General features: G+C 34.5%; 3 protein-coding genes across 4 annotated transcripts; 1 reads left to right on the top strand and 2 right to left on the bottom strand.

The window, feature by feature from the left end:
* Window positions 1-592: 592 nt before the first annotated feature.
* LOC121263304 (pectinesterase inhibitor 9-like) lies at window positions 593-1,216 on the bottom strand. The gene has a single exon (XM_041166124.1). The coding sequence runs from the start codon at window positions 1,214-1,216 to the stop codon at window positions 593-595; it is 624 nt and encodes a 207-aa protein (XP_041022058.1).
* A 1,403-nt stretch (window positions 1,217-2,619) lies between these two features.
* On the bottom strand, window positions 2,620-5,121 carry LOC121263280 (protein GRAVITROPIC IN THE LIGHT 1). 2 transcript variants are annotated; one of them, XM_041166084.1, is made up of 3 exons: window positions 4,980-5,121; window positions 4,710-4,765; window positions 2,620-4,092 (listed from the first exon to the last, which is right to left on the bottom strand). In XM_041166084.1, the coding sequence occupies exon 3, from the start codon at window positions 4,025-4,027 to the stop codon at window positions 2,759-2,761; it is 1,269 nt and encodes a 422-aa protein (XP_041022018.1). In that variant the 5' UTR covers window positions 4,028-4,092; window positions 4,710-4,765; window positions 4,980-5,121; the 3' UTR covers window positions 2,620-2,758. The 2 variants fall into 2 exon arrangements, with proteins under 2 accessions (XP_041022018.1, XP_041022026.1); XM_041166092.1 differs by having other exon boundaries at window positions 4,856-5,115.
* Window positions 5,122-7,656: 2,535 nt separating this feature from the next.
* On the top strand, window positions 7,657-10,326 carry LOC121263253. The gene is made up of 3 exons (XM_041166058.1): window positions 7,657-7,949; window positions 8,422-8,632; window positions 9,225-10,326. Exons 2-3 carry the CDS (start codon window positions 8,433-8,435, stop codon window positions 9,694-9,696), a joined length of 672 nt encoding a protein of 223 aa, XP_041021992.1. The 5' UTR covers window positions 7,657-7,949; window positions 8,422-8,432; the 3' UTR covers window positions 9,697-10,326.
* The last annotated feature ends 379 nt before the right edge of the window (window positions 10,327-10,705 follow it).

Here is a 10,705-nt window from a genome sequence, read left to right as displayed (position 1 = left end):
AAAATAATTATTTTTACATAGATTTTAAATTCAATTACTTTAAAAGAAAAAAAAAGTATATGAAACTTACGTAATCTAAGATTGTAAATATCACTTCTTTTTTATTTATAAATCGATTACATGAGTTTGCATTGTTGATGTGGTCAATTTGGACAAGCTTTTAAGTCGGAACTATCTGGATCAGTTAGAACTAAGAGCTCTTATACATAAATCTTTTAAATTGGTTCTATAATTTGATATTCCATTTTACCTATCTTTTTGCATGAAATAAAGGATCTTTGTGAAATCACACAAACTCATATAATACGGTGCAATTATACACCAACCAATTATAGACATCGAGGAAAATATGATAACTAAATTATATAAATAAAAAACAAAAAAACATTCGAGGGTAAAAGGTTTTACATTACATCTTTGGAGTTTGATTCGATCCCTCCCACAATTACATATAGTTTAGTACATTTTGGATGACAAACAAAAGTTCATATTCACATGCCTTGATTAAGTATATTCATACCTATATTACAAGAACAACATAAGCCCAACATAAAACAGGGTTCCTATAACTTATATGCATCCACAAAAGTCCTCAAGGCTTATTGGCCCGGGCAACTCTATACCTTGCCGCATATCGATAAAACAAGGCTAGAGCATTACTAGTAGCTTGCGCCACATTCAAGACTTTTCCCTTGATCGTGGCCTTCAACTTACTCATATTATGTTCCGAAAACTCATCTAGACAAGTGCTTACATCGGTTAAGGCAGCACTAACCCAAGTCTCAACGTTACTTATGTGCCAAAAGAAATCATCTCCTACTGGTTCATGCCCCAAGCGACGAAGCTCTATGATAGATTGGCTAATTTGTTCCACACTATTGTTGATTTCCGCCAAGCAATCTTTCACAGTTTGGTATCCCTTGGCCTTGCTTGCCTTGAGTTTTTTGGCCGCTTTCAACATGTATGCTTTTGTATACAAAGCACGGTAGAGGCTTACAGACAAAGCTAGGTGAGCCAATTGCTCTAGACTTTGTATGTTAGCATTAGCATAACCACATAGGTATTTGATACAAAGAGTAGGATAGCGGGCGGTGCGGCATGATGCCTCGATGTACGCTCTTGATCGGGAACGTCTAGCAAAGGCTGGTTCCGCCATGACAGACATAGAGAAGAGAGAGGAAAAGAAAAGTAGCAAAGAAAAGTCAAGTTTTGCCATTTTAGTCGAGGAAATGACATGGGTTTTGGGAAGCTTTTATATAGGAACTGTAAGTTTGTAACGTGCAGTTTACGTGCATTAAGCACAAATAATGGAGTATTGGGATAAGACCACAAAATGAAATAGTATTATCTTATTTGCAACTGGTCGGTGAAATTAAAAGCATCAAGCATGCATTGCATGGTATCTTAGGAGTGAAGACCCTCAGAAGACGCTTTAATTAGCTGGACTTACCCTGATTTGATCATACCCATCCTCGACATCATTGACAAGGCACGTGGGAAAATACTACTCAAATGTCTGTAATTATATTTCACTTATAATTCGTTGTAGGACTTTCCAACTTGAGAAGATGATCATCACGAATATTACACGAACACGTTCCTCTAATGCTTAACGCGAAATAAAGGAAACTTTTTTTTGTTGCTTTTTGTAAATTGTGTTGACATTTGAACAAGAACTAGAAGGAGAGGTCATCATGTTTTGTTATTATTCCTCTAAACTCTGAGATGAATCCACCTGAAAGTGCCCGCGATGCCCACGGTACTTGTCCACAGAAAGTATTACAAAAGAAAATTGTTCAGTCAACGCAGTTGTTATATTAATGTTGAGATTCTAGAGACATGGATTATAAAATATTGAGTCTGAAGTTATATAGCAAGTGGTGACAACTCCTCAATCATGTGGGACTAAGAGTGATCTTCCAGCACAAAATACCTGCAAACTCAATCAAGGTCCACTTTTCCGTTGGTGCAATTATTGGAACTATTCAAAAGAGAGTTAAATTATTCTCCCTCTCTCTTTAAGTATAACTTAAAAAACGATCTTGCAACCTTGAATCTCGAATCATATCCGTTAATCAGAGCTTGAATTAAGCTAGGATGGGTTGGCCGTAGGAAGCATTGAAAGGAAAAACTAAACTCTTACCATTATACATAAGCTAAGTAGCACATAAGCCATGCAAAGCAACCATAAGGAAGACTAGTGGCAATGATAATTGAAGGCATACATATTCAGAGATTTGGGGTCTTCTATGGGCCCTAAAATGGCAATTCTTAATGGTTCAAACCACACTAAAAGGTAGGGCACTTTCCATTTTTACAAAAACTTGTATACCAAAAAAAAATCAATCAGCTCGCCCAATTGCTTCCTCGATTCTGCAAGCTGGAATGGTGCCATGAGATTTCCACTGGGGTGCAAATATGCCAGACAAGTTATTAACTCATGGTGCTAATTGCCTATCTACTATTAAATGCACCAAACACCCAACCCAACACGTACCCCCACACAGAGGGAGAGGGAGAGGGAGAGGGAGAGGGGGAGGGGGAGAACCCAATCCAACATGCACATGCACACAGAGAGGGAGGCAGGAGACGGAGAGAGATAGAGTGAACCCTTGGACAGGTAATTAAAAGCTATTCATCTCCAAACCAGTTATTACTATTACATAAGATACAGAGACAAAATACAGTATAGGAAAAGCAACACATCAAACATACATACCACACTCATCTGGACGAAGATTTGCATACATATGCTAAGTCATTCAGCAACCTTCATGCCCGAGAGATAAACTTGACTCTGGATCACACTACCCCCAATCCAAAAACCAGGCATCACCATTAGTCCAACCTTGGGCTTTTGATCACTTTCATCCAGTATCAAATTCTTCACCACACTTTCCATATAAACCTCAGAGAATTCAGTCCCTCTCTTAACCTGAAAGACCTTGACATTGGGATCAAACGAATAGGCTAGCCTATGCAAAAGCCAGATTGACTTCGCCAGTTTTAGAAAAGCCTGGTAAAATGGAGTCCTTGGATGCCCACCCCCCATTACATAATTTCGCTGATCTAAATTTCCAAAGAACGAAGCCTCCATCTTTGGGTGAACCACCACTAGGTACTTGCTCCTGCAAAATTTTCCAAAAATGGAATCTGGATTTTGGCCTAGTATGTCCACTGGATCCATCTCCCTTAGAGCAAGAAATTGGTGGAAGAAGCTGTCTTTATTGACCATAAGATTGTCTGATTTGATGGAGAAGCTTGCCTGCTGAAAGCCACTGAACATTCTTTGGCAGATATGGGACTCAAAAGCATATTTTTTATGGGCTCTTTTTGCATAAATGACATCAGGTTCAATGGAGTTTGCTGCAGCATCAAGATCCCATCCAGCTGCTTTCATCATATTTATCAATGGCTTAGAAAAATCATGAATGGCTTTGAAAGCAGCTTCTACAGCAGATGTAAAGAGATCAGGGGTTAGATCTACAGGGAAAAATCCATTTTCATCTGCAGAACCTTCTGATTCTTTTGTTGACAAGCCCCTAAGCTTAAGATTCTTTTCCAGTTTTGCCCGCCTCTGGTTTGCCTCCTCAATCTGCTGCTGTAACTGAAGAACCTCAGAATCTTTATTCTGAATTTCAGACTGAAATTTATTCACCATAACCTCATAGGTTTTCAGCAGGCTCTGTTGTTCTTGGATCTCTGCAGCTAAACGAGAGTCCTGTGGAGAAACACATACTGGTTTGGGGTTTTTCTCCCTGTAAAAGTGCTTGAGTTCAGACAGGTTCTTCAGCTCAGAAATTACAAGTTTATCGGCAACTTGGATTTTATCAGGGTCATAGGGAGTGTGAGCAGCTTGAAGCTGGATGTAAGCTGACTTCAGGGAGGAGATGTTTGTAAAAATCTTGGATATAAGGGCTTCCATAGCTTCAGGATTCTGATTCGTGGCCTCTTCCATGGGTTGTGGGTGGACCTTCTGGTTGCTGCTCTCACGGAGTTGGGAATCTTTTGCTCCAGTGGGTAGCATAGCTAATTCCAATGACAGGGTAGCTGAATAGGCTTCCTTCAGAGAGAACACCGGTGCTAGACAACCTGCAATTTCCCACATGAGTGTTGCTATTGGCATCTGTTGAAAATCAAAAGGATTATAAAACAAAAGCATACTGCAGCTACATAAAAAGAACATTTCAAAGAAATTCACATAGTTTGGGAATTCACGCGGAACTATGCTTCCATTTTTTATTTGGCTCCAGAAGGACTTTTGTTATCTGGTTCACGTAGAAAGAGTTAAGTTTAAAAAAATTCACAATAATGCTCCATTCCTATGATCTTATTATTTGAGTCACCAACAAATTCCATGTTTGCAATTGATACTAAGAATCCTTCTTAACAGAAAAACGGCTCAAAGTAGGAATCAGTCTCAAGAAAAGCCAAGTCACCATGCTAATACTAAGATTAATTTAGTTAAAACAAAAAAAAAAAAGCAAAAACTTTAAGGGACAAATGAACACCAAGGACAGGTAACATAAAACAACTCAGAAGGAAATCACAAGTAAAAGCGTATCTCATGTAAATACCCAATACGCCTAAAAAATCTCCATTTATTGCTTTATTTGTGTGATACGAAAACCAGTAAACTAGCAAAATTATACGTAAAAAAAAAAAAAAAAAAAAAAAAAAAAAAAAAAAAAAGGGCATGAGCTGCCTACCTACAAAGACCGCAAATGAGGTCCAGGATTGCCCCAGCAAGCATAATACCCTGCAGCTAAAGTTTCGCAAACAAAGAAACAAACTTAAATATATAATTTAATCACTCGCGGCGTATAAATGTATCTTCCTGTACAAAATAACATACAATTTAATTCATCGAGGATTTCGAATCGACTCAATCGGTAGATTGATTGGGCCCGACTCGTATAAAATATTTCTCTCGATTATTCTCGGGAAGCAAACGGAGATAGAAGTAGAAATCTACCGACCCAGGGTCCCAGAGAACTCGGCGAAGGAGCAAAGACAAGCAGAGCTGTGAATAGCCGAAGTTCCGTTAAGACTCGGCCTCTGATAAATTGAAAACCCCAAAACTCAAATGGGGATGTTTATAGGCTTTGCTGTTTTTTATTTCTCAACTTCTATTAACGACATCCAATATATGGTATCACTTTGTACAAAAATGAATTTTTTTTATTTAAATCTTAACTTTAATATATTAATCTTTAATTATATATATATATATATTTCATTAGACGCCAAAATACATCGAGTTATAACCAAAAATTACAAACAATGCAGTGTCGAGTAGAGCTTTAAAATCTATTTTTTCAAATTAAATTATACTACATGGTATACAATGTAATAGTCTAATTTATAATATTGTTATGTGTATATATGTGTGCACGCCCAAACCGAAAGCTATTGTGCCCAGCTTTGTGTTACCACCTTGGACACCCCCCATCTCTCCATCCTCGCGATTAGATCTAGAATATCTATTTTAGTCAAATGATTCGTCCTCTCTTTTGTATGTTTAAGTTAAACATAGAAGTCACCTCTAAAAGTAACCCTAGTCCTGCATGTTGTAAGGGAGTTCTACGTTCCCACAGCATTCGGCCAGGTTTGGATACTAAGATATTCTCATTACATCTTATTTTAATATTTAAATATTACAAGTATAAATATTTTTTAATTTTAAATTTTTAACCTTTTATCTAAATATTATATAATTATTATAACTTTTTTAAATTTTCAAAAAAAAATTAATTTTTTCAAATCTTAAAATAAGAACTATATTAAAAAATTATATTATCAACTTTGTATTACCGATCTTATTGTAGAATCAGACTATATTCTTATTGTTAATTGGTTATAATAATTTGCTGCCCCTTAGTCCTATTTGAATATGTGGGATGGCATTCTTCTTTTAAAAAGTGATTTCCATTTTGATATATTTCATGTATATAGAGAAGAAAATGCATTACATGATAGCCTTGCTTCATTCGGTGTAATGGACAATAAGTTAAGTTTTTTCTCCCTTTATGAATTATATAAACACATGATTGGTATATTTTATTTGGATTGTACAAGAACTCTAATGTTGCGTCATTAAGTTTATTTTATTTTGTTATCAATTGTAACTAGTTTTTATTAAGGATTATAGTTTTCTTTAGAAGTCCGGTTTTGGGATTTCTATAATCCCCTTGCTCTTTTTTGTATAAGATATTCATCTATCATAAATGAGTGTTAACTAATAAAATTAAGGTATTGTCCTCTTTTTTGAAAAAGAAAACATATATGTGTGTGTGGTGTATATGTGCTACTGATAATATTACATTTTTGTTCGTTTTAAATTCAAAATGAAAATGAATTAATTTATAATGTATCTTAAATGAGCTCCAGAATTAACAAATAATAAATTTGCAATTAAATTAATTTTTATTTCTATAAACTTTATTTTATATATCTCCCTTAAAAGAACGTTTAACTAGATAAATTAAATGAGCACGTCATATTATTCTTAAATAAATATATGCAATGATCCATTGTTCTTAACTTTTGGAGGAAGAAAGAACTATGTAGTGGGGAACTCATTATTATTCATGATTATTTTGAATTTTAAGGATCAAGGAAAACACCATCATATATCATAATAATTTAATTGCTTATCATCGCATTTTCTTTTTTCTTTTTTTTAAATAATAATCTCATCATTAATTATTAAATATTTTTAGAATACCTAACTATGGTATTCTTATTATATTATAAGACATCGTGTTAATTAAAATTGATATTTATATAAATAATTTTAATTAATATGATATATTATAATAAGATAAAAGTAATAAGCCATCTATTTTTTGAAATTATTTAATAATTTTTAATTATATATATATATATATTAACTGGCAACACAAAAGAGAGCAGCTAACAACTCGCCGAAATACAAGTATTTGAATCAATGTTTCGAATACCGTTTCGATATAATTTATATATAAATTATATTTTAAAATAATAATCTATATATAAATAAATTATAAATAATTTGATCTAAATTAAGGATCCAAAAATAAGTCTGTTATTTGAAGAAATAGCAAAAAAAAAAAAAAAAAAAAAAAAAAAAAATTTGATATAAATTCTGTCCAATACAAAACAAGGGTCTTCTATGTACCAACTACCCAATTGGTACGACCTATTTCAACCATACCGGCTGGTACTAAACCAAATTCAAAACACTAATTTGAATAACAGCAGAAAGTATTGTTACCTGGCCTATCTAAAAATTTACTGCTCAATGGTCCTCTTGAAGTGTCACAACCACATGCTGCCATGTGATTGATTGCAAAATCTAAAATAAAAATATATTCAAATTAAAAGGCATCCCAAAATATTAAAAAGAAAAATTTTAAAAGTTTAAATTCTTCTTACTTATTTTTTATATTTTTAATATACCATGACACATCTTATAGTACCTCGTAAAAGAAAAATATTTTAGACATAAAATATTATATAAAAGTAAACTTACAAATTAATATAGATTGATATAATATATTAGATTATAAAATTATTTTTATTATAAAATAAATTTAATAGATCTTATAAATCATATCAATTTTTAAATTTATTTTATATAATTTTTTTATACGTAGGAGTTATCGTCGAACAATAACTTTCGTATCGTCAAGTAGCATTATTGCAGCAAAATGTAGGAGATACGACCAGCACACAGACCATAAGCATAAAGGATTTCATTTTGGTATCTAAACGATCTACCGTTTATATTGCCAAAAGCAGAATGGAGTCCGTATCCCTATATAATCTTCCATGGAAACAACCAGTTCTCCCTTAACAAGGCCACTAACGAGAATCTCTCCTTAACGTGCACGATTTATCCATAGCAGAGGAAGAAGAGGAAACGCAAAGTAGAATCTCAGAACTCGACTTGCCCTGAATTTTGTATTGTAAGAATACCTATTTTTCCCCCCTCTCTGATTTTTGTTAATCACATTATTTGTAATATACCCATTATCCAGATTCAGCAATCCCTAGTGGCCTTTATTATCTGAATGATTTTCGAATAAACCCATTCGCTATTTGTTACGACCGAGTTTACTCCCTTGCTTTTTGCCGGTCTCTTTGGGGCCATTTCTTAGGTTTCTGTTTTTATGTTTATGGTTTGTTTTGTGTAATTTTGCCAGATTAGTGGAAAAAACCCAACAAGGAATAGCTGTGAAAATCTCTCAGATATCAAAGAAATAATGGAAAAAGGGAGATTAATGAAAACTAAGAGGAATCATTAGACTTGAGGGTAGGAAGAATAAGAAAGAATTGAATAATGTTTTCTGTAATACAGGGTTAATAGTTTCTTTGGGCCTGCAGTTATATTTCTTTTCTCTACGGTCTTTATAATATATAGAAAATAGTTTATTGTAGGTTTTCTTTTCATGTTAATGGCCATTTCGTTCACTTTGCCCAACTATCAAAGAAGTGTCAAGCTTCAATTTTCAAAGCAAGCTGCCGGCTCAAGAGTTGCAATTGTTTGCTTTGCGTCAAGCCTCCATCAAACTACTGCACTTGGTCAGAAACTCCACTCTAAGAGCAGTTTCTATCATGTAGCCCATCCATCTATGGTCGAAAATTCCAAGTAAGTCTCTATGGCAACTGGTCTTCAAATTTGATGCTTTCAGTAATTAGTGCTGTTAGGATTTGGTGAAATATTTCACGGGATACCAATGCATGGTTCAATGTCTTTGTAGAAAGGCAGTGGGGCATAATGGTATCGTACACATTAAATTTGGTGAACGTTGTGTGGTGCACGGGACCGGAGTTTACTCTGTAGGGATGGGTCCGAAGGGTCCTGCCTTGGAGAGGTTTCCCGACATAAAAAAAATAAAAAATGATGAACGTTGTTTGCATCATTGGCCATTGCTTTGTTTGCATTAGGATCTCATTATTTTATATGCCTGTTGATTTGGTTATCAACTTACTGCTCTATCAAATCCAAATTTCCATGTTAAAAACTCCTAGTTCGTGGAAGACTAAATTATATCCATTTTCTCCTCTTCTTTTTCTTGTTACTTTTTTTTTTATTATTATCTGAAGAAAATCTTGTTTTTTTCTTCAAAGATAGCATGTGATGTTTCTTCTTGGGAAAAGCTTTTTCCACTTTATGGCAGAGATTGCAAATTAATTCAATTGTCTTTGCTTATAACTTTAGAACTCTGTGATCTGTTCAGAAGGATGACCTGGTCTATTAGAAGTAATGTGGATAGCAGTGGATTTGATCCTTCTCCTGCAAATAGCCCCAATGGCGGAACCCGTTTAATAAGGGCCATCCGAACTATTCAAACCAAGATAGGTGCAAGAATTCAGGAGATAAGGAAAGATCTTCCCACGAAATTACTGTTTTTCTTGGTTGGATTTTACTGTGCAACTGCCTTTGCTACTGTTATTGGGCAAACTGGAGACTGGGATATTTTATCTGCTGCCTTGGCTGTGGTTGTTGTTGAGGGTATTGGGGCCCTCATGTATAGGGTTTCTCTTCCTTTAGTGAGCAAGATTAAGAGCCTGATCACCATGTTTAACTATTGGAAGGCTGGCCTTTCACTAGGTCTCTTCTTGGATTCATTTAAATATGGAATGGATGACATATTTGGGCCAAGTAATCCCTTTACTTTTGAAATAGATTTGTTCCACATAATCTTTTAGCACTTGGCTCCTCGAATGCTGTTGACTGTACTTTCTGGCCAAGCATGGTGGAGTGCTTGGAAAGCATGGGTTGGGATATGACTGCACCTGTGGTGGTAATGTTGCGAGTTTAAAGCTGCATACAGAAAGTGAGAATCATATTGCTCATGGGATAAGGCATTAAGGATCGGCGTGATGACATCGAATTCATCAACAAATTATGGCCTTGGATAAATCAGTTGAACTTACGAAAACAAGTCTGCTCCCTTTGCCAGCCTTATACTCGATTCTGTTGGCAATTTTTCTGGAAGTGAAAATTATTGCTTTGCACTTGGCGGAATTCTACCAGCCATCAGGACCTAAAAATCTGTTGCGATGTGAAGATATCGAGGTGGCCTTACATTGCTGGGTTTGAACATCATTCATATTTCTCACAAGTATTTGATTGGTCTCTTGCAGAAATAGCAAGTTAAAGAAAAAAGATCAAGCTGTGCACTTAGCTTAGTCAGCGGATTAGTTCTTGCTGGTTATGTTTGCAGGATACTGGCTTTTGGTTGCTACACTTACACGCGGTTACAATTTACAAAAGTTATAAGCTTTCAAGGCATTTTACTTGTAAACATAAAAAGAGTTTTCAGGCATTTTTGTTCATTTCACTCCTTAGGTCCCGTTTGGATTGAGAGTTGAGATGAAATGAGTTGAGATGGTTTTAGATGAATTGAATAAAATATTAGTAGAATATTATTTTTTCATATTATTATTATTTTGATATTTGAAAAAATTGAATTATTTATTATATTTTGTATGAAAATTTGAAAAAATTATAATGATGAAACAAGATGAGATTATTTTTCAATCCAAACAGAGCTTAAAGAAGGGCAGATCCTGTTTAACGTGGTGGACCGTTAAATTAGAAACTAGAATATGAAGTCAAGAATTTGATAAACAATATTCTGGGAAGAGTGTGTGTGTGTGTTTTATATATATATATATATATATATATATTCAGTCATATGGTTCATTTGTAATG

The sequence above is a fragment of the Juglans microcarpa x Juglans regia genome, chromosome 1D (genome assembly GCF_004785595.1).
Source record: "Juglans microcarpa x Juglans regia isolate MS1-56 chromosome 1D, Jm3101_v1.0, whole genome shotgun sequence".
Taxonomy (NCBI): domain Eukaryota; kingdom Viridiplantae; phylum Streptophyta; class Magnoliopsida; order Fagales; family Juglandaceae; genus Juglans; species Juglans microcarpa x Juglans regia.
This window is presented reverse-complemented; position numbering and strand designations above follow the sequence as displayed.